The sequence below is a fragment of the Drosophila gunungcola genome, assembly GCF_025200985.1.
Source record: "Drosophila gunungcola strain Sukarami chromosome 3L unlocalized genomic scaffold, Dgunungcola_SK_2 000005F, whole genome shotgun sequence".
Lineage (NCBI taxonomy): Eukaryota > Metazoa > Arthropoda > Insecta > Diptera > Drosophilidae > Drosophila > Drosophila gunungcola.
Genome location: NW_026453180.1, coordinates 1753368 through 1777584, shown reverse-complemented (window position 1 = coordinate 1777584; position 24217 = coordinate 1753368). Strand labels below are relative to the sequence as shown.

Genomic DNA, 24217 nt, shown 5'->3' with positions numbered 1-24217 from the left:
AGGTTTTTGGAAATGTTTAAATTTAATTTTAATTCTTACTGGTTATGTTATGATTTTCGAGGATAAGTAATATTTCATTCATGTCTTATAATTTTGAATTATTATGTTAGTGTTTTCTCTACTTTGAATAATTTCATTAATACCTTGCAGAACTTTTATGTGATAAGGTTTAAAAATATATTCTTCCTAATAATAAGATTTATTTTGTTCATGTTTTTTCTATTTTTATTTTTGATAATTAATTTCTTGCAGAACCTGATTTATGTCTAGTAGTTTAAAGTTTGCTTTCTCTTTTCTGAGGTTAAAGGTTTCGAGTATTTAGCGGACTTGGATTTCAAAGTATGTCTTGTGTAAGAATTAATTGATCTACAAGATTTTTATTGGCACTTTGAACGAAAGAGCGATAAAAAGTTGATTAAAGTGTGTCATTATTTGTTTATTGATTTCTTTTTATTTTAGTGGTTCGCCCCGTTTGGCGTTAATTATATATGGATTTACATAGCAGTCGTGAGAAATAAGATATCTCTAAATGTTTCTTAGAACTTGTAATTTGCTTCAACAAAATCACGCAGCCACCTCTGAATGGTGTTATGGATTGGCCGACCTCCAGGTCGCCATTGCAAAGGCCAAGTGCCACTGCAATTTGTTCGAAAAGTCAGAAGCCCAACCAATATCTGCTGATTCTGGTGGGTGTAGCACTACGGAACCGAAAGAGAAGTGTCTGTCTGCAGGATATGAAATATTGAAGTCGAACGCGTTTATAGTTGGCCACTTAATGTCATGACGGCGCCGTTGGCTATTAAAAAAAATAAAAAAACAGCATGGAATAAAAACAAAGCCAACTGGCAGTAGTAAACGCCCAAACGCGTTTGCGCTGGCTGTGGGAAAATCTTTAGAAAATCTGTTGAAAATCTGAATCCGCAGTTGTTACTATTTGTGTTTTACTATTACAGTTTCAATGGGTTTGCTCTGTGCTGACGTAGTGTGCTGACCACTTGCGACCTTCGGCTGTGCCTCACATTAAGTCTATGCTCTTTAACACGTTTACACGAAATGCATTTCGATTTATTCGCAATTACCCAGCAAGCGGCATTCGCTTTCAAGTGATTCATGCCAGCCATAACTATATATCTGTATATATATGTTGTTCTATTCGAATGCAAATTCTATTGTAATTAAACGTGCTCCAATCGCTCGACAAATTGCTGGTGTCTGCTGATCTCGGGAATTATGATTCCAACATTTCAATCTAAAGATCTCAGCTAATCGGGTATTGGCGTCTACATATATGTTATTTATTTCTGAGCCTTCCACTAAGCTAAGTGACAATTGAGTGACAGATTTTGCAGGCGCAGAAGACGATTGGGCCAACTAATCAACGAGGAATTCTGAGAGAGTACAGATAAAAATACGTTTACACTTTGTACATAATTTATTAAATTAGATACATATTTAAATAATGTTACAATATTGTTTAAATCTGTAAATAATCCACTTCCTATCTCTCTGTTATAAAATAATTTTAATTCTGTTTATAACTGATTTATATCTCGATGCTGAAATGGAAACAAAAAATACCCTAGTCAAAGCTTAACACTATATTATCCCAACTTTTGATTAAACCAAATATTTCCTAGCTTGTTAATATGCATTTTATAATCAGTTTAATAGTTTGCTAAGCAAAGTATTAAAAATGTATTATTAGGAATTAGTGCATACTCAATTTAAAATCATATTTCATTTATTTATTACTTGGCAATTTTTTAATCATTTTAATAGTTTGCTAAGCACAGTAAAATAATTTAATAAAAAAAGAAGTATTAGGAATAAGTTCATGCTCAAATGAAAACCTAATAAAAAACTCGTTTAAAATAAATATTTCTTAGCTAAATCTGCCAATTTAAAATCATTTAATTCACTTTGATATGCAATTTTGGAATCATTTTAATAGTTTTCCCTGCACCATTAATCTTAATCTGCTTAGCATGCTAGTATTTTCCTTGCCCTTAGCAACTCACCAACTGCGTTTAACTTGAAACACCCCGTCGGGAAATCCAAAAATAATTAAGCGCTAAAACGCTTAGCGTTTTACGAGCACCAGGCAAATTCAGGGTCAAGCTAATTGATTAACGGACCAGAGCAGATCTGACGAAAGTAAAAGTAAACCTAAAAGATACTTAATTAAGTTAATTTAGTTGTTAAAAGTCGCGTTTTAATTGCACTTTCAAAATCACGCCAGCACCTACACCTGGCCAGGCTAAAACAAAAAGTGGAATAGTCAGAATCAATTTGAAATGGTAACATTAATTGCCTGGGTTCAAGTGGATGGGTGGGGATCGTGGCATTTCTCACACACCATACACCATACTTCATACTCCCAAAAAAAAAAAAAATCCCCACTGACTCAATCGAGCGATGTGTGAGAAAAATTGTGGCTGCAACTGCAACTGCAGCTACTATATAGTTGCAACTGCAAAACAATCGCAATTGTTTACTGGGTGCTGCACCAGATATGCGCGGGTTTTATTATTATTTCTTCTCTGAATCCGAAGCGGCATTGACAAGGCCGCACTTTTGGACGATGATGAAGTGGCTCCGGTCGAAGTCGCTCGCTGGGGCATGTGAATAATGCCCCGGGCAAAGTGTTTGCCGCCTGTGTAACATAATTTATGTGGCCGGATTCCTAAATGTAATGAAGCCATAAAGCTAAAAAGGTTTTCGGGAAACCGATTTTTGGCTACCGAATGTGGCCAAAAGAAAACTGCAATCAGCGGGGAATTTACACTACACGAATCTGGGTACCAATTTCAGTTTAATAAATTACGAATGCGACATTTAAATGAAAATTAAATGTGTTTGGTACCCCTTTTTTATGAAGGCATTACAAAATAATTGATCAAAGTTATAGACCAATTTCATCAGCATAAATATCGCAAATATATACGATGGAAACTTTAAAGTAATTGGTTCAGTGACATTAACGAATTAGATTAAATAAAATAATAAACTAAAAGTAGAACAATTAAAAACCAAACACGCAAATACAAAATCGAAAAGTAGTTACCAGCTTAAAAAAAATTATATATAAATTAGTTCACATGGAGTGCAAAAAATAAGCAAAGTAGTGCATGTGGTATTAAAGGAGATATAAAATAATAAAAATAAAACTTTATAAAGCAAAAGACCATGAAATCCAATTAAAAACATAAATAATAATTGCTATCGCATAAAATGGGTTAAGTGGTTATAAAAGAATGGTTAAGAATAAGGAAAAAAAATTAGGGAGTCCAATAAAACTGCCGAATTAATTGCGATATAATAAATAAAATAAAAATAAAAAATTGTATAAAATTAGTTGAACTATATCACAAATAACATATTATAATATATACTTATATTAGGATATCTTGTATAAGGATTACTTGTTATTTATTTAAGGAAGATTTCCACTGTGTCTTCCATTCAGACTTTTCCAAGACAATGACAAAATGCTTGTCCGACCAGCACGTGCCAAATATCTGTTCGAATCAATGGGTTGCCGGCCACAATTTCCATTCATTCATAGGCAACAGAATCGTGCGTAAACGCACAACTCGTTTGGCCTTGTGTCAACCCAGCTAGCCAAGCAACTGCTAGGAAATCCCATAAAAAACCCATAAATTCGCAGCAATTGAAAGCTAACCAAAGCGAGTTTCCTCATGAGACGTGAAAATGTAAAATCTCCGCTTCAGTGGCTCTGAACTTGACACAATTTCGCTATCGCTGTGCAAATTGACTATAGACCATTGCAAAAGTGACATAATTAGGGCAGAAATACACACAGTACATAGCCGATGGTTAATTACAGCGATTGAGCCACAATTTTGGGCCATTAGAGAGACCATCCCAGATGGGGGCACATTCAGCTCCAAAGGGGCTCCATTAATCATCACCGGCGAATATGGGAGTTGCAGCGTTTCTCACACAATCAACAACAGTCGGAGTGGCGGAAAAAATGAATTGCCTTTTAATATCGAAACCGAAAGTGAGCTGAGATTATGAGTTAAGAACGAACCGTCGATCAATTTGGTCAAAAAATCTTGTCTATACTACATATTTATTTATGATTTTTGTCTGCACGAAATTGAAGGTGTGTTGCGTGCCTTTTGTTTTTCATATAATTAATGATTTATTAGGTGAGGAAAAAAGGCAATATAAATTAGGGTTTTTGCTTCCGCGTTTGCTGCTAATAAACACATTTTTTTTTTTTTTTTTGAGGTTCAAATCTTTAGTTTTAAGAAATGGCCATCAATTAGCCAGGCCTACACAAGATGTCAACTCAATTTGGCCTGGCAACCCATCAACGCAAGCAATTTAATTATCATCTCAGCCTGTCTGCAACCGAAGTGGATTGGATTGAAATGGAGTGGAGTGGTGTGGAGTGAAGTGAAGTAAAGTGAAGTGGCGTGAACTGAAGTCTTGGGATTTGTTTTCGCTCGTTGCCGGCATCAAAATGATGGCTAATTGTTATTTTTGCATATGCAGGCAGGCGGCTGCTTGCATGTTGTTTGATTAGACACCGAACCGGGTGGAAAAGTGAGAGAGAGGGAGAGAGTGGGCCTTACATAATAATCTAGTTAACAAATTGTGTCATGTGGAGCTAGCCGAGTAGCCGAGTAACCAAGTAACCGACTCAACTGTCTCAGTTTGCGGCCTGCATCCAGCAGCTGCAACTTTCGAAAGCGTTTTGCCCCACAGAGCGATTGAGAGAATAGAAACCCGCCTTACATAATCTATGGCGAGGGTGTTGGCCTACGACTCCGCTTGCTGTATAAAAAAAATCATTAAAATATTTAAAAATAAATAATCCTCGGTCAGCAATCTAAACTAAGGCAGGCAACAAGCCAAAAACCTCACGAATTTCGGCCTGCTCGGGCGCCACCAAATGGTCAGCACCAAACCATTCCTTAGCCCAAATATGATAGATCTTCCGCAATCATGTCGTTCAGCTCTTTCTGGGTGTGTCCAGTTGAAATGGAAAATGGAAAATAAAAGACCCAAAATGGAAAACTGAGTGGAAAAGGGGAAAAAGCTGTGTGTCCGGCGGCAATTGTGGGTTAATGGGTGAATGTGCTGTTTGAACTACATTACTATACAATTGTTAATCCGTTACTAGCGCGGGTCCATGGGTCTATAAGGTGGCATTGCATAGTATAGTGGTTATGACTCGCGACTGGGGCAAGTGGCAAAATATTTGTAGTGCAAAACTAAACAAAAGACTTGAGCAACAAACTTGCCCTGGCTGCTGCTGCTGCTGCTGCAGTCAGGGAGCTGGAAATTTGTGCAGGAAATTATAGGAAATTTGCAAAGCACAAAACGTGGTAATAAAAGTTAATCGTATTGTTTAGTCAGATATTTCAACACATTGACTTGGCACCAAGTAGACAATCCCTTATCATTGTTTTAGGGGGTTCTTTTATAAGGCAAGCCCAGTTTGTAGACATGTCCGAAAAGGTCCAGGGGATCTAAAACAACTGGACTGTCATGTTTACTGTCTATAGATACAAGGCGTCAACACCCACGCAATGCAGACAGAAATAAGCAGGGGTTTAAATGGAGTTGCATGTATAGTAAGCCGAGATCAATCTTTGATTACAGGGCAGCCACACGTCTTGTGCAAGATGCGATTGCCAACAATTGTGCTGCGGTTAAGCCAATGAAGAGATGGGGGTGCAGATCATAAGATGCGGCAGATTGGAGCTCTGAGACATCTCTGTTTGCGGTTTGCCTCTCGATTGTGTTGCAAGCATGGCAAAGTATGAAATATATATCTTCTGTATAAGTTGGAACAATTCTAAGCCGGATATGGTGAACAATGCGATAAGCATTCGACATGCCAGCTCTCAAACAATGCACTTTTTATCGAGCGCCAATAAATCAGCGAACTGAGCCACAAATTTCAGCAACAACAACGAAAATGACAATGGCCAGACACAATTACAAAACCATATAAAAACCAATTCGATGCGAGAGACTCAACTCAAAAAAGCGGAAATTTTGTAAAGCGCCACGCCCCCTTTGGCCCAGTGGTGAATGCATTGCGAAAAGCGAGCGAACTGAATGCAGCCCAAATCGGTCCCGAATGGGCCGTTTCGGCCTGGTCATGGCAAATTGCCATTGGTGGGGGGCACCATTCTAAGCCTGGTCTGGCCACCGCCTGAAGGTCGAACTCCTGGCGGAACAATGGTGCTGATCTATGTAAATCTCGAGCGACATAATTGCACGGATTAAGCTGTTGTCTGTTTACTGGCCTTTCGTAATTGGACGGCTGATAAGCCAAACGCCCACCAAAAAGTTTTGGCATTAAGCTGTCAGTAAATTGAAACCCAGGCTCCAGATCTCTGAGACCGTTTACAAAAATTACACTTTGTAAGGAAAAAGCTAAGAGACCACACTGATAAAAAAAATTAAATATTAGTAAAAATATATATATGACTATTGAATTCAACATTTTATATATAATATTTAATTAAAATTTTAAATCCAAATATTAAATACAACGCGTATTAAATTGCATGATTTAATATAAAAATTAGTTCTATTTGGTTTTAATGCATTTTATTTTAATTAAAAATGGCTTTAATTTAAAATACATTTTTAAATATTAAAACCAACAGTAGATGAAAATTAAAACGAAAAACGTTTAAATAAAGTACAATTTATTTGGATTTTTTCCTGTGCAGCAAACGAAAAAATTCAATCAAATTGAAATCAAAGTAGTTTTGACCTTGGTGTAGTAATTTTTTTGGTGGGTGCACTTTACCTTTTAAGGAAAGGAAAAAACAGATTTTCTTTGCTTTATTATCAGATTTTAAACTCAAATATGTATGACAAGCATAATATGCCCTTATGATTTTATTAATCAATTATGACTTTTTTTTAAACATTTTCTATCCGACAGTTCAACCCTTTTGTTTATTGATTGCAGTTTGATTTCCAATGAATTCCATTCGTCGTTGGTCAAGGTCACCAGTTTGTTCAATTACTGCAGTTGCTTTTGTTATTATTTATCGCCCTCCTCTTTTTTGTGGTTTTTTTTTCTACCACAAAGCGTAGTAGCCGCTGGTCAAAAATGATCAAAGCAAATCATGAGTAAATGTTAATTGCCATGAGTCCGAGTTTGGGTTTAGTTCGATATGTAATTGCAATTCGGTTTTGCATATTTAATTTAAATTATAACCCACGTTTTGCACTCACTGTTGACTTGTGAACTCACTACCATCGGACAAATATTTCGCAAGGCATCTGACAGAACGAAGCTCAAAATCAAACGAATGACTTGGGAAACGAACTTGTTTCGCATATTGCACACGACAAAAACAACAATAACAATATCTAGAAAAGCTGCAAACATTTGCCACTCAATCAGCAGGCAACTGGCAACAAGCTAGTGCAACTAAGGCAACGCACACAAATTGCTTTAATTACAACAAATTTGTTTGAATATATATCAACTTGAGGTATTTCGGCTGAGTTTGAGCACGTGCACTGGGACAAAAAATTTGTGTTTCTTGAGCAAAAATGTATTTAAACTTTTCAGGAACTTAAAAAAAAGCTTGAGTATCAAGATTTATAAATACTTGTTAAATTGATGTTAGTTCTCTAGTATTAATCTTTAAAGTTTATTATTATTTTATTTTTAAATGTGTCTTGTAAAATGTTTTTTTATGAATTGGCACATTTTCTGGGCTTAAATATATAGTTTGTATTGCCTAATAGAAATGTATATAATGGCTGTTTAATAACTTTAAACATAAAAACTTTAACTTTAAAATCTCATAACAAAATATGATCTCATGTATGTGCAGTTTACTTATAACTTTTTTATTTGTTATAAAAAGTTTTTAATGAATTTTGGGACATCTTGTGGGTCTAAGCATATATTTTTGTATTTCTTAATAGTGGGTTCTGATATAATATTGTATAATAAATTTATACAAATTTAAATTTAGGAATTTATATTCCTAAAATCGCCATAAACGTGTTTTTCCCACTGTAGTCTAAGCAAATGCTCTATGGCTTTTTAGTCGACACCTCAGAATCACGACGACCGTTCACGTCATGCACCCGCTGCTAGAAAAATACGGCCAGATCTGCGGCTCTCCACTCAGCCGGGCTCAACTCAAGTGACCAGAGACTCGGATCTTGGAGCTTGCTTGGATCTTGGATCTTGGAGCTCGGATCTGGGATCACTTGGTCCGCTGACATGACGAGCCAAGATCGGGCCAAGATTGCAACTGCTGCGGGCCACTAGGGCGTTGCGATTCTCTGATTCTGCAAATCCGGCTGCCGACTTGGTACGTGTGGTCCACTATCTGCTGAAACTCCACGCCTGACTCATAACTGTTAAGCTATGCATTTGCGGATCTGTTCCACTGATCTGACTGAAATCCAGCGGAATGGGTGAATAATTAAATCGAAAAGGAAACGTGCAGTATGACCAAAGAGTTTCGCATTCACGAATTTGCGATTGTCATTGTTTGAGTCTGCTCTAGTATGCTTTAACTGGACTTGTCTGGGTGTTCTGGTGTCTTGTGAGTGGCCTATGATTGTTCAAGGAATTTCCACACATTTAACTAACGGGTTAGTGCATATGCATACCTAGGAAACGAAACCTCTTATCAAGGAAGTTGCGAGAACTGGTTTAAGTCATTGTATTATTAGTCAGCACTTGCAATTGAAAGTTTAGGGGAAATGAACTATGGAGAAGTGTTCTATTTAACAAACCAAACCACTCCTCACGGCTTTGTAGTACCAATCCTACCTCTTCACCAAATATGGCTCAATCATCCATCAAAAGGCAATCAATTACTGCATTTTTGCTCGAATCCAATCGAAACCTACTTTTTTAAAGTCTCGACTGCGAAAATTCAATTAATTGGCCATAGTGGTGCGTCATTTTCCGTAAACAAAGGACGTAATCAGATCGTGCTCTAATTCAGAAAGCCTAAGCTGAACTCCGAGATTCAGTTTGAATCACCAGGGGTTTTGCAACAATTTTACAAAATATACTTATTAGAAGAAAAATTAAAAAGTCCTTTTATTTTTAAACTTTTTTATATAAAATTTAAAACTGGTTTGGCTTGGCATTGTGTAAATTTAAATATGTAATTGTGTCCACTTTAAAATTGTAAAATTATAGAAATAAGACACAAAGGATTAATATTTTGTAAATAGTCGGCATAATTTAATTTTGTGTTTATAGTGCTCCTCTTTCTTAACAATGAATGTAAATTTTCAATTGTTTCTTGAATAAAAAATTTTTAGACCTTTAAGCATTTAAGGTAGATTTCTAAATTAAATCGATTTTAAAAGATTTAAAAGGTTTTAATAATTAGACAATTTTAAAATGTATAAGAATATCTGTACTTTGCTTAGAATTTAATTTAACTAAACCTCTAGCTTTTATAAACCTCCATTCATTAAGTTATTCCATTTTTTTGAATTTTTTAAAATTAGCTTGAAATTGCATAAATGGGATTTTTTTTAATATGGAAACTAGGCACAAAAGCTTGTAATTTTTTCTTACTAATCATCCTTGTTTTGTTAGTTATAGTACCCCTTTTGAAGTTACGCTTCTGACTCCAGACCATTGCGATTACAACTGTTAGTGATCCGTTACACGTCGTTTGCCGTTCGTCGTCGCCGTTTCGTGCTAACCTTGAGATGATTACTTCAATTTTTTTAGTTTGCGATGCCCAGCTAGGCGTAGAGCGGTAGGGGGGTCCAAAGGGGTAGAGGGGAATGTCAGAGCCGAGCTTACTAATTCGAGACAATTTATTAAATGAGGCAAAGCAGGGCAAGTACATAGCATAAGCCCAGCAAATATGCCATAAAACAAAGCAAGGCAGCCCCGAAAATATGACAAAACAAAACGCTATTTTTTATTTTTGTAGTTTTGGCCTGGTAATGAGTTTGGGGCTGCACTGGCGGATTTTTTGGCCATAATGATGTGGCGCCATGCTGCTCCCCACTTCCACAGCGTCTTCGGGTGTTGCCCTCTCTGTATCAAGACCCTCTTGCCTTCCCATTTGCGCAAGATTGGCTTAATAAGCAAAACGGCCTACATGGCAATTAAAAAAAAATTGCAGTAGGAACAACAATAGTGCACTGGAAAATAATTCACCCACAATGGCAATATACAATCAAATGTTTATTAAAAGAGAAAATTATTTTTATTTTAATTTCAAGCGTTTTGTCTTTGTTATTTATTATCAGTAATTTATAAATTGCTAACAACAAAAGGAAATCGATGTACTAGAAACTACTATATTAGTAAAAATATGGTATAAATCCGTTGTTGTTATTATATAATATGAAGGGAGTGGCAACTCCATTTATTGAACAAGATAAAACTAACCTTAAAACAAATTCGTTAACTTCTTTTTGTTACACCTCAAGTATTAGTTTTTTTTCAGCATCTTAGGAAATTGAGAGCATAAAAGGAGCCATAAACATTGTGCTTAAATTAATTAAATCTATTCTAAATTTTTTTTAGTTGTTGTATTTTTTTAAATTTTATATATAATACAAGGTTAAACTACATTTTATTTATTGTTCAACTACCCGTTTGCCACAATTCTGCTTGTATTTTATCCTATATATTTTTTTAAGTGGATGTTTTTTTTGATAGACGACGCCCGCTGCAAGCAAACAAAAAAATAGAAACATAGAACCCACGAAATAGGCGAGCGAACAAATTGCAACATGCACTGAGGAAAAACTTTGCGGGGGAGGATGAGGGGATGGAGGGGAGGTTGGGGAGTAACACCTCCGCCCACCGAAATGCAATTTTAACTTATTTCAGCCATTGTCTTATTTTATTCATAAGTATATATGTTTACGGCTAATTTTATTCGTGCTTGAAGATTGTTTTGCGAGGGAGCCTTTGCTGGAGAGGCCATTTCAATTAAATCGTGATGGGCGATGGCAATATATAGATAGCTAACCTTTTTTCCGATCATGATTTCATAATTAATATGCCATAATAATGGCCAATTTGATATGTTAATGTTTGTTTAACTTTTAGCTGATAGAACGAACTGTCGTATCGAATGTCGAGTATTATCCAATTTGAGGTTTTTCCCTTCCATTTCACAATTATTACGTTTTCGATTTCGATTTGCATACATCTCGACGGAGTTATCTCACAAATCAGACAATTTCCAAAGACAAACCACAGCGAACGCCCGCTCCACATTCAACTGAACTTCACTCTCGTTTTTTTTTTTGTTTCTTCAAAAAGCATTAAATAATTGTGGATTGTTGAGTGGTGGTAGGGGAAGAGGCAGTAAAGGGGGTACCTCAACTTCTTGGGCTTCGCTCCGCAAAGCTTGGCTTGAATTGCCGCTGCTGACCGACTCGCATTCGGCTTTTTGTGGCTCGGTTCGTGTTTGGCTTGCTCGGGCGTTGTCTTGTATATAAAAGCGGCTTCCTTCTTGGTTCTAGTTATCAGTTGAATCCAGCTCAACGTACAGCACACACTCTCGCGCCTACTAAATAATCCCAATAACTCAAAAACTCCATTTGCAATGGCATTCTTCAAAGTGAGTGAACAGGATAATCCGCAAAAGTGCCCTGTGATCTTATTAAAAATAACATAATAATAATAATAACTCACCCCCCTTGTGATCTAGTCCCTGATCTGCCTGGCCGTCCTGAGCGCCGCCTCCGCCGGAGTCCTCCACGGACATGGTGGACATGCTGGTCTCTACGCCGCCGCCCCGGCCATCTATGCCGGCCATGGCCATCATGACGAGGGAATCGACTACCATGTAAGTACAAGAATACTCCAGAACAAGGGTTCCTGAATCCAAAAGGCAACTTAAAATATCTTTCAAGCCATTAACTTACCCCTCCTTGACTTACCCCTCTAAACCACTAAAAGTTGGTTGAACTTAAGCCAAAACTTGATTGTGATTATTGATTATTATTAAAAACTTAAATTGCATAACTAAAAAGAACTTTAAACTTTTGCCTCTTTGATTTTTCACTCCTATTTAATTTACCTTTAGCAAGAGGATCCAAATAAGTCCTCAATTGACCTTTTATACATAATCATTAAAAGTAACGCTTAAAAAATACAATATGCAAAAGCTTTATCTTTTTAAACATATTAATTTTTTTTAGTTTTTCAATAAGACTTACTTTTTACATTTAAACACTAATCTTTTGCAATTGTAATTTTTTCAAAATACTACATTAAATTTACTATATATATTTCGATTTAAAAAAATATTTAATTTAGAAAAAATAAAAAAAATTGAAATTCTTAAATTTTAAAATTAAGTATTAAGTTTTAAAGTTAACGAGTAGCAGCTATAAAATTTACCCGAGCTTGTCAAACATTTTGGTGAAAATTACTCATACGACACGTAATCCTTATTAAAAATTACTTATACGTCATGTAATTTGTATCCACAAAAATTGCTCATACGACCTGTAAACCTAGCCAAAAAGTTCACAAACACTCTCGATGAGTTACAAACTTTAAACAGGCAATCATAAAATTATCTTTAATATGCCCTAAAATTGACACCACCAACAATCAGTCTTAGGTCTGCACAGCCTTTCACCCACTCCTCTGGCAAAAAAACATAAGATGCTGGCCCAGGGTCATCGTGGCTTTTGACATTTAGCGATTTTCCCACGCCATGTCCATTAGCATGGAGTGGCGTGTGGCATGCACATTAAATTAGCACCCAAATATGCACTTCTCATTGAGTTTTTTTGTTGTTGTTTTGTGTAATCCATACAGGCCTACCCCAAGTACCACTACAACTACGGAGTGGCTGACTCGCACACCGGAGATGTGAAGTCGCAGCACGAGGTGCGCGATGGCGATGTGGTGAAGGGATCCTACTCCCTGGTGGAGCCCGATGGTTCGGTGCGCACCGTTGAGTACACCGCCGATGACCACAACGGCTTCAATGCCGTGGTTCACAAGACCGGACCCACGGTGCACCATGCCGCCCCCGCCGTGGTGGCCCATGCCGCCCCCGCCGTGGTGGCCCATGCCGCCCCTGCCGTTGTGGCCCATGCTGCCCCCCAGTTGGCCTATGCCCCGGCCATTGCCCACCATGTGGCCGCCGCTCCGGCTGTGCCCTACGCCGGATCCCTGGCGCATCATGCCGCCGTGCCCGCCTACGGATATGCCACCCACAATGCCCACGCGCATGTGGCCCACTACTAAGTTAGCCAAGGTTGGCCAACTGCACCACTGGCAACACCACCACCAACCACCAACCACCAACCACCACCACTCTTCTGTAATTTATTTAAGCACGTTGACGACCTCACAAAACAAAGGATGATTTGAGCCTGCTACAAATACTCAGTACCCCAGTCATGTCCATCGCTTAAAGGGGATCCCCCTTGCAGCATCTCTGTCTCCCTCTCACTCGCACACACACACACACATTGCCGTCTCTGTCTCAGCTTTCGCGCAATTCTCTTTTTTGTTTGTTATCCAAACTTCTCTTTTATTGTAAATATCGAAAAAAAAAACGAAAAGAAACATGAGTGAAGGACAAACGACCATCATGCCACCACGCCCACGAAGAAGAACCAAGCAACCTGCAAAAAGATGAAGAAAAACGAACAAAACAACAAAAAAAATTATAAAAAACACATGTATTATAATAATTTTGTGTATACTTTAAGTTTGAAGCTGATACTGCTGACAATGCTATTAAATACAAAATGTAGAGAATTACAAAAATTCAATTATCTTTGGTTTTTATTTCGCATAAGGATTTAAATAATTTTGTCTTGCTCGAACAATGATAAAGTTTAAATGTCTTAATTATATTTAAAATAATACTAAGAACTTTGTAATAAGTCAAATTTTTTAATCCAACAAGGATTAAATCAATTTTGTCTTGATCAAACGATGATGAAACTAAAATGCCTATTTAATTTCTTTAGAAATTTTACGAGTATCAAATGTAATAACAAATAGACGAAATTAACCAAACTCAAATTCGAAATATTGACCTCTAAAATTTTAACAACTAAATTGTTCTTATACAATTTGAAAAATGTTTAACTCCTACAATATTATTAAAACTAATTAAATAACTTAATATTATTTACAATAAATATAGTTAGAGCGATTCCAAAAATATTACAAATTCTTTAAATACGATCGATCTTATAAACATTCTATTCTTAACTCCCGTGGCTTTAATTAACTATGAATTAGATTGAAAAGTTATTTTCCATTTCTGATCAATAATACATTCACTTTCAATCAGTAATCGAATCTATCTATGGCTAATTATGGTTGCCATTAATTATGAAAGTTATGGAAATTGATGGGTAGAGCACTTCGTTGAGAACACGTCACTTGATTGACAATTATCGAGCTGGCTAATTTGTGGGCGTGAGTGGAAAAGGTGAAGGTAAGCATCGTCGATTGATTAGCATTGGAACAGCCAATAACCAGTTGGTGTTTATTAAATTATAAACTTATCAACTGAAGAACTCTGACATCTGTACACGTGCACTTTTATCTTAAGATCAGCTTTGATTTACCTTGACATACAATCAACCGGAATTTACAAGATGCGAACCAAAACATGATTAAATATGAATAAAACTTATATTAATATTTTAAGTGTTATTTCTTTTAAATATAAATTTACAGATCTAAAGATATTAGAGTACATAAATATTATAAAAAATAAATTTTAGCAAAACGTTATAAATTTCTTTAAATAAAATTGGCTGAGAGACTTAAGGATCTCTAATATTAAAATACATTTTCCTTTACTTTTTTGTGTACAGCTTTTAGGCTGTGGTTTTCTAACTAGCTTAAAGCTCGGATTTGAACATTTTATTTAGGTGCTTAGATAAATATTAGACTTGAATGTATGCTTTTTGGCTGTTTTATATAAAAGAAAAAAGGAAAGCCTTCTTTTAAGCAGGTAATGTTATCTATCTAACATTAATCTTATTAACTCACAATTTAAATTCCAATATATTTGGATTTTTTGCAATTTCCGCAAAAAATAAAAACGTGCCGAAAAAAATGTAAAAGTCGCTAAACTCGTAACAACATCACAATTCAACAAGCTCTCAAACCTGAGCATTTTATTTTTTTTATACATTTTTTCAAAAAATGTTGATTAAATAAATTTGGGAATCAGCCGGAAAGTTATAGATTAGGTCGTCTTTCAAATGTTGATCCTTTTTTCCAAAAAACAAAAAAAAATTACTTCAAACTAACATAGTTTTGCAAAAGGCAAATAAATTATATAACAAAATTTGTTTTTTTCCAGTTAATAACCTCTTATCGTATAGTTAATTGTTTAATAACAAATTCACAACTTGACAAGGTCAATGGGTTCCACTTGGATAACCACATTTTCCCTATCCATTTACGCACTTTTACTTTTAATTCCTCCACTGGAAGCCACCGCAGAAAGATGCCCCCGGTTGTGCTGCCCTCCAGTGCGGTCACAAGTTCGGGGGCGTCTCTCCACTAAAGACAATAAACACATAAAACATAACTCTTAAAACATTTAAGTCACAAGAGATGGGTGTGTGTGTGTGTGTGTGAAGGCTTCCGCATGCAACAAATCTTCGCATTTCCGTCACTTTTAACGTGCGAAAGAAACTAAACAAAGCCAAATATTGATCTCTTAATGGGTTCAACGTGGTTTCTGTTTAGACAAATGCTCAGCGATCAAAACAGAGACATCCGAGAAAATGGTTAAAAAATGCTGGGTGAGGGAAAAAGAATTTATCAGAGCAGTGATCAGCAAAGCGTTTAAATGTGCGCGTTTTTTTTCAAGCTTTTTTTGGAGCTCAAAATCAAAACAAAAGGGTGAATCTCTCATACGTGGTCTCCATTAATTTACTTAATACGAGAAATAAGACCGGACAGGTGACGCCTTTGGGGGGCGGATTCTCCAAGCAGTTAAGGTCGAAATGGGAAATGCCGGAAGGAAGTTTCCGCTGGCTAACTAGATCTCAGTTTAAGACAGGTGTACTATGCACTATACCTCTCCCTTGCGTTAAGCCAAAATCTCAATGTCGAATAGAATGTAAAACTTGTATCTTGTATCTATAGCCGCTGCTCCAATAACCTTTAGTTAGCCGGCAACTTCTTCATACTTAAATGACAGTTACTAAAGTCTCGGCTTTATGTTTATCTTTCTGTTTCTGTTTTTCTGACTATGACTCTGACTCCGGACCAGTTGACATTCAAGATGACTGCCTCAATAAACTGTCGCCAACACGTGCTCTCTATATGGCATCGATTGCACTTATTGTACCGCGCTATCTCGGTATCTGTGAAGCGACAACATTAAGATGCAACCCCTGAGATATGCATCTAAGCTGAAGCTGATACAATTTATAGATAATAAAATACCTCCACTCTTGGCTACTGGTTTTAAGAGATGCGCAGAGGGGCTAAGAAATGACTTGTAGATACATTTGTTTGTTGCACAGTGTCAAGTGATCGGATTTGCATTTGTATCCAATTTGTAGAGCTTGTAATAGGAAAAACAAGTGTGTGTTATTTAGAAACCAAATTTGTTTTTATTTGGTTATAATAAGTTTGCGCATACAAACACAATAAAACGCTATAGAAATTGGAATCAAATAATATATCTAAAATGCTAATTTAAAAGCTAATTTAATATGAAAAACAAATTTTTTAACTAGCGTATTAATCTTAAAGTATTTATTTGAAACGTCTGGACAAAAAATTAAAAAATATAATGTGTAATAAAATACAGTATTATATAAGTTTTAAAAACAAATTTATACGCAAAGTTGTTATATTTATTCTATTAAAAATTCGTAATAAAAACAAATAGCACCTTTTAAATCACGCAAAATAGTTTAAGATACAAACATTGGTTTTCGTAATTTCCACATTACGCATACGCAATGTTAGCCCCCAAAACTTAAGACTTCCACTTATTTTTCCAGCCCACTATAAACCACTGTCAAATGCTAAATGTCGTCTCACTGTCTGCGTAATTGAAAAATGCCATTAATTGTTGATTAATGTTGGACAATGGGCAACTGATCGGACATTATTAAGCAGAAGTTAAGTAGAAGCGAGCATAAATAATAAGAGGCAACGACAACCAATCTACTCAAGTCAGCAGTGCATAATCAGCATGTCGACTGTCAGAGTCAATTATATAACAATGTTAACTGGATTAGTTGGGCCGTTAATTTGATGCATGGCAAACAGTCTGCAGCAAATTGGCCGCCGAGGTGCGAAATTTATAGTATTGTAGTAGTAGTGGGCCAGCGGCCGAGGAAGAGTCGGACTTGTCGGAGGCAGCCATTCATTTGCATTTTATTGCCCCGAACGCATTTGCCACGGGTCATTCTGTAACAGGCTGGCCTGCTTAACAATGGTCACTCAATTGGAGATGCGGCAGTAGAGCTGAAGGCACTGGACCATAGCCAACTAAGGGCGACAACAATGACAGCCGCCAGTTGGCAGTATCAAAGCCGAGAAACAAGACCAAAAAAAACCGCCCACACTCGACTTGCAACACCCCCACTTTATTCCATTCCCCAATGTTGCAAGCCCTTGTTGTCGAAGTGCTCCATTCCATTGTCAAATTAGGCGGTGTGCAAACAAGCCGAAATTAGGTGACCAAAGTAAACCATGTCAAAGTCAGCAGCCTCGATCCAAGCTTATGACTCGTCTCTGGATTTGACCGAAACTGCGACCTCATGGTAATCGCATTGCCAATTCCCCAGAGCGCCGAAGTTTAAGCAGAATGATCTAGCGAATAAGGGGCCATTCAGGCAATGGAAGTGAGGTTGATTCATGGAAGCGAAGGAATTTATTGTGATTGGAGACTGGGTAGATCCTCAAGCAAACTAATTTACAGCCATTCTTCATTCTTTGAATGAAAAATACGAAATGATATGATGCCTTAAACTATGGATGGGTTAATAATCATCTACTGATCTTCTACACCCTAAAAAAACTGAAAGTCTCTTGGAGATGAATTATATACAGTTTTAAAGAATAAGTGTGATACATTTTTTGTATGTTTTAAACAACATCCTTCACAAAGAAATTAGCGATATTATTGAACTTATAAAACTGTTATTATATGAAAACAGATGCCAAATTGGAACACAGCTTTCGAATTCACTAAAGTTACTTTAAAAATTCTTAAAACTAAACATGAATTTAAAGACATCTGCATATAGCCATGAAGTTAAATTTAAACAATTATAAAATTTTACTTCCTAATTCTAAATGCTTTGTTCCCATCCCACATAAACTTCCCCCTTAAAATGCCGCATTTTAGAACATTTTAAAAGAATTCTTCTACGCCGTTTATGAATTTTCTTTTTGCTTTGTATTTTTTTAACCGGTTAAATATATTTTAGTTAATTGCCAGAAACCAATAACAATGCCCAGCCACGCACATGTCTATCATGATGCCTGCTTACTCAGCAAAAAGAACGGGCTGGAAACTGCATATATGGAAAACCTTCGGAAAACGCCGACAATCGCTGAGTGAATTTTCCCAAGTCTAGAGGTAAGTAGCAAAATGCTTTTTGGCGGCATGCAAATTGACTTAATCTAGTATTTAGTTTTACAAAAACCGCAGTCGAAGAGAGACAATTGTTTCCAAACAAAGTCGAAGGTCTGTTGGTTTTTTCGGTTTTTTGGTGTGTTTGGTCGGGTCAGCTGCGGATTACTTCTGAAGCTCTCCTCGCATTTTAATTAGAGTCTTTAGCGCGCCCATCGCAGCGGTTAATTGTGTGAAAATGCCCAAGAAATGCCGACCTGGACATTAAACTAGCCCACATTATTAGCCGTACAAAAAGCTGCACTAACTACAAGTTAAGGCTCCTGCGGTCTAACAATAATTTGGATTAGCTTGTAGGCTGCCAGACAGACCGCAATTGGCACGTTCTCGTCTTGGCTCAAGGGTGTGCAATAGCCATAAATTAAAGATTGAAAATCTGTCTCAAACGGCTTTTGTTGGGGCTGAAAACCGCGTGGAAGATGAGTGCAATTTGCATAATTGTTTGGCTCAGTTAAGGTGAACTAATTTTAAATTTATCAAAAGGTTTCTAAATTATGCGGTTTACTGCCAAAAACAATTTTGTTTTGGGAATTGGGTATATAAGGATGGAACATAATTTATTTATTTCACAATTCATCAATTCACCTAACGATCTACATCTGTATAAAAATATGAATTGTCAAATATGAATAAAAACTAAAAAAAAAGTAATTGTTTTTTTAATTCGCTTAATTTAAGAAAGTGAAAAATTACATCTGTTTTAAATGTTTATTTGTCTCCTTTTACTTGGTCATTTAACTTTATTTTAAATAGTTTATTCTGAGCATTATTTTTAGTGTCATCAGGTGCACAAAAACCTATGAACTACTACCATTTAAGTGACAATAAAAGTCTTGACGGTTTTATAAAGATTTTTTTATGTCCCAAACCACATTTTTAAATACTTATTTAATTTGCACTGGTTTAAAATAGCTTCAATTCATCACAATATCTTTAATCTATATTTTCTTAGTCATACTAATTGTTGTGCTCATAGCTAAGGTCAGATTGCCACAGCTAAGGAATACCATTTATTAAGAGTCATAAATTGTCCTGCTTCGAAGACGTGGCTTTCATTTTAGCCCAGAATGGAAGCCAACTTTGAAGTCTAGTTTAATGCGCTTGACCTTCAGTTCTAATGCTGACAAAAGAGACAAAAGAGTTAATCGGGGTCCAGTTGTTATAGAATTCGTACTGGTGGTAGTACTTGTTACTAACTTCAGCCGCTGCCATTGAAGTAGATCACTGAGAATTTCGCATGTGCCGAATAACTAGGGCCTTATTGTGCTGCAAACTGCAACTTGACCCGATTTGCGTTTGATTTACATTACTTTTCGGTTCTTGTCAGCGATTTATTTCGGTATCGGTATCGGTTACGAATTCTTTTGGCAAGCATTAAGTTGTTAAGTTTAAATTGGCCAACAATCATTTCTTGCAGAAAACAAGGAAGGAAATTAATGATTAACTCGGAATGATTAATCTGGCATAATTCTGGTCTGCAAAAGAGAAGTGATTGTTCCAGTTGACTTCATTGTGTAGCGTAGGATTGGCAACGGATTTTGAGAAATGTGTCGCAGATCGGCCGACAAAATCACACAACGCCACCCCATTCAGTGGATACAGCGTACTGTATACAGTATATACAGTATACAGTATAGTGGATAGAGTGGCAACATCCCATGGAGCAGCAGTAGTGTGTAGTAGTCCATGCTGCAACTCCATTTCCATTCACATGGAGAAGACTGGATCACCATTCGCCACAGCCGAGTGACTGAGAAATTCAAGAGTCTTGGCATTGTGGCTGCCCTCTGTCGACTTCTCTGCCAGCGTCGACTTCGCTGCCCGCGGCTTTCGCACATTTCGCGCTTATTTAATGGAAACTTGCTTTTAGAATCGCCACAGTATTCCGGGCAGCTTTGCGGTGTTTGTATCTGGTGCCGTTGAATTACTACAAGTAAATTTATGATAAAATTCGAAAAAAAAATCCCTATCTTAGTGAAGTGTTTACTAACGGATACGCAATTTGGTGTTTATTTTTAGCAAATATTTTCCTCGCTTCAAAAGCATTTGAACCGAAAAGTTTATATTTCCCAAAAATAAAATGGCAAACTTCGTGTGCTTCGTGATCCTTTCGTTGGCTCTGTTCGCCAGTGTTGCTGTGGCGAAGCCAGGATACGCATTGGACTATTATGTGAGTTTTGAAGTGGAATCTTAAGGTGGAGCTTAGTAAGGGCTTAGCTCATAAATAATTTGAAGAGTATAGAAATAAGGAGTTTTTTTATCTAATTTTTGTGTTTAAAAATAAAAAGCATGTATTTAATGTTTCTTAAAATGTGTTTAAAAGTTACATAAAATGCAGTTTAAGTAATGAGTTCCCTTTGCTTTATAAATAATTATAACCACTTCAAATTAAAAGTCTATATAAACAAAAGCTAACCTTTTTATAAATTAAAAGGTAATATCATAAATGTAGGCTACTTAGTTCTCCAAAAATGTTTTCTCTTAATTATTAATTTCTAATACTGTATTTCCTAATTTGAATTTAAACTACTACCTTAATTTACATTTTAATTTTTTGTAACCAGGACCATCCCAAATATGCCTTTAACTATGGAGTGGCGGATCACACCACAGGAGATGTTAAGTCGCAGCATGAAACTCGAGATGGCGATGTGGTCAAGGGTAATATTCTTACAAATAAATCAAAGTTTTTTGTATTTCTATAGTGTTGTCCTTTAGGTCAATACTCCTTGGTTGAGCCCGACGGTTCCATCCGCACTGTGGACTACACGGCGGACTCCATTCACGGCTTCAATGCGGTGGTGACCAAGTCGGGACCCACTGTGCACGCCCAGGCGGTGGTGGCCAATCCCATTGTGGCCCATAAGCCCATTTTGGCCCACTACGAACCTCAGGTGGTGAAGCACGTGGCTCCGGTGGCTCATCATGCCCCACTGGTGGTGGCCTCCCCGGCGCCCTATGGTGAGTAAAATATTTTTGGGGAAGGTACACTGGTAAAAATCGTAGTAAATCAATGTATTTTAAAGTTTAAATGGTTTTTGCTTTGATATTTATGCATTGCGGGTTTTTCTTTTTGAAAGTACGGAAAGATTATTTTTTATTTTAATTTTCATTGGTTTTTTTTTTGGAATTGATTTCTAAATTTGAAAATTTAATTTATATAAAATGTTGTTTTCACTATATAGATATTTATATTAACTTTTCCAGTATTTTGTCAGTGCTTGAATGGCTTAGGGGGATTTAGGGTTTAAGGTTTTAAGGTTTTATAGAATGGCTTAGCAGCACCTTCCATAGTTGGCCTTCACCTCTGGTGGCACCACTTCTTACCCACACTCCTAAGTAGTCACCCTCTTTTGTGGTTCCACCCACCCATTTCCACTTGTTCTCTGATTGCTTTTCCAGGCATGAACACATATCGCATGCTTAAGCTATTCAGGCGGCATGCCAACTATCTGAACAATCAGTATCGCAAATTGCACCCAGACGAAGACGACTACAACAACGATGATGCTGACGATGATCTGGGTTTTGACGCTGATTACTATGCAGCCTACTGACAAAAGTTCTGTGATCTGTCTGAATCTCTTACCATAATTGCATTGTAATCTCATCATTTCTAGCTTGGGTGGCAGTGGTTGCATTGGCAATTTCATTCAATAAATTGCAATTAGTCTCACATTTGTGGCCAGTCAGGCAACTAAGCTGAATCATGGCTTGTAAACTGGGTTGGAAATGTGTAACATCATATGGTTGACTAATCCGCCGACGACACGCCCCTTTACAGTGGGTTACCTCACTTTGCTCCGATCGTAGATCGTAGCCCAAAGATCTAGCTTTGTTTATGCACTTTCGGTTTCGAATTTCCCACACAGATTATGTCAGGTGCATCATCTTCCAAACGAAAAAAATAAAAAAAAGACAAACATCAACCGCAGCATAATTTTCACGAAAATTGCCGCCGTTTCTTCTTCTTCTTCTTCTTCTACGGCACTTTTCCCTTCACCCAAAGACTTTAGCATAATTTTCTCAATGTCGCAATGCCTTGGGCCTGGGAATACACCTGAATACATGGTTAATACACACTTATGTGAATACTCATAATTGTTGTGGGTGCTGCGGTGCAATTTTAATTGAGAATTATCAGCAAAACGCACAGCGAAAGAAATCAGCGCTTAAAACAAAAGACTTAGGCAACGAACTTGTTTGCATACAAAAAAGCAAGGAGGCAAAGGAAAACAAAACCAAATAAAACAAAAAAGAAAAACAGCACCTGTGACCAATTGCCCTGACAAATTCGTGCACAAATAAATTATTTGCAATGGGGCCTAAAGAAATGGCAAAGAAAATGCCTTGGTCAGCATTGAATTGTTACTTTATTTGTCTTCGCCAGTTGAGCTACTTACCAACAATGGCAAAACGGTTAACAGCTGTTACCGCAGTTAACTTCTTGTTTTTTTTTTGTCGGTCATTATTACAACAGCGCCGGAGAGCGAAATAAATTTAAGTCAGACACAAAAAAGCTAAAGTTTCTATATTTATTCGATCTTCAAGTGGCCAAGCACTATGCACCGACGGCGGCAGCTGCACCCATCCACTACGACTACGACGATGGCTACTACAACCAGGGCCAGCAGTACGAGTACATTCCCCAGTACGACCAGTACAACGGGCACTACGGCCACTATGCGAGTCCCTACGCAGGCCACTACTAGTATGGACGGATTCATTTCGTAGACGTTTAAGCCCACTTAGTTCGTACACCACCCCGGAAATTCAACGGTTTCTCTCAGTGTAGCTTGCAAAGGAGCTTTGAGATCTACGCTACGCACGAACGAACAAAAGGGAACAACATCAAGGTTAATCTTACTTAAGTTATGTAACAAATTTGTAAAATAAAAATTCGAAAAAATGTTTAAGTGGAAATACAAAAACTAAGTTTGTTTTCTTACTTTTGCTAGATTTAAAATTATTTGAACCCACTTAGTAAGTACGCCCCGGAAATTCATCGAATTCTTCCAATGTAGCTGGAGAAGGAAGAAACAAAAGGAAACAACATCAAGGTTAATCTTAATTAAGTAATATATCAACTTTCTTAAATTAAGAATTTAAATACTAAGAGCGATTATTGTTGTCCTTAGTTTTATTCCCGCAGTCAAAAATTAATATTGATTTTAAGACAATTTTAAACTGAAAAAAATTCATATTTAGGTCAGAAAATTAAAAAAAATGGCTTAAATATAAATTTCCATCGATTGAGAGTTTGTAGTTAAAAGAAGCATATATGAGGAACAAAAGTCAGTAGAAAGGGAGCACTGGATTTGTTTAATGTTAATCTAAATATAAGTTTTTGCTTAAATAAATTAAGGTTTAAAAACTGAAATGTTGATTCATAACTTTATGTGGATATCTCGTTTTTCCTCATTGATTTTAAATGCAACTCAGTAATTTCTAGTCAGCAGATGGCTTAAATTAATTTAAATGCAGCTATCAGATTCCGTTTTCCATGTTGGCGTTACAATTTTCACTTAGCAAAGCATTAATTCAGTTTGCACTACCCATTTGGGGAAGTGTCTCATCGATATGTCTCATGG

At 36.7% G+C, this 24217-nt stretch overlaps 2 protein-coding genes across 3 annotated transcripts; both read left to right on the top strand.

Annotated features, from left to right (window-relative positions):
* Nucleotides 1–11428: 11428 nt before the first annotated feature.
* LOC128259371 (cuticle protein 7) lies at nucleotides 11429–13764 on the top strand. The gene is made up of 3 exons (XM_052991700.1): nucleotides 11429–11585; nucleotides 11676–11813; nucleotides 12797–13764. Exons 1-3 carry the CDS (start codon nucleotides 11571–11573, stop codon nucleotides 13229–13231), a joined length of 588 nt encoding a protein of 195 aa, XP_052847660.1. The 5' UTR covers nucleotides 11429–11570; the 3' UTR covers nucleotides 13232–13764.
* A 6674-nt stretch (nucleotides 13765–20438) lies between these two features.
* LOC128259370 (larval cuticle protein A2B) lies at nucleotides 20439–23557 on the top strand. Of its 2 annotated transcripts, none has more exons than XM_052991698.1 (5): nucleotides 20439–20559; nucleotides 20646–20796; nucleotides 21191–21287; nucleotides 21345–21587; nucleotides 23178–23557. In XM_052991698.1, the coding sequence occupies exons 2-5, from the start codon at nucleotides 20707–20709 to the stop codon at nucleotides 23336–23338; spliced, it is 591 nt and encodes a 196-aa protein (XP_052847658.1). In that variant the 5' UTR covers nucleotides 20439–20559; nucleotides 20646–20706; the 3' UTR covers nucleotides 23339–23557. The 2 variants fall into 2 exon arrangements, with proteins under 2 accessions (XP_052847658.1, XP_052847659.1); XM_052991699.1 differs by lacking the exon at nucleotides 23178–23557 and adding an exon at nucleotides 22029–23154.
* Nucleotides 23558–24217: the final 660 nt, after the last annotated feature.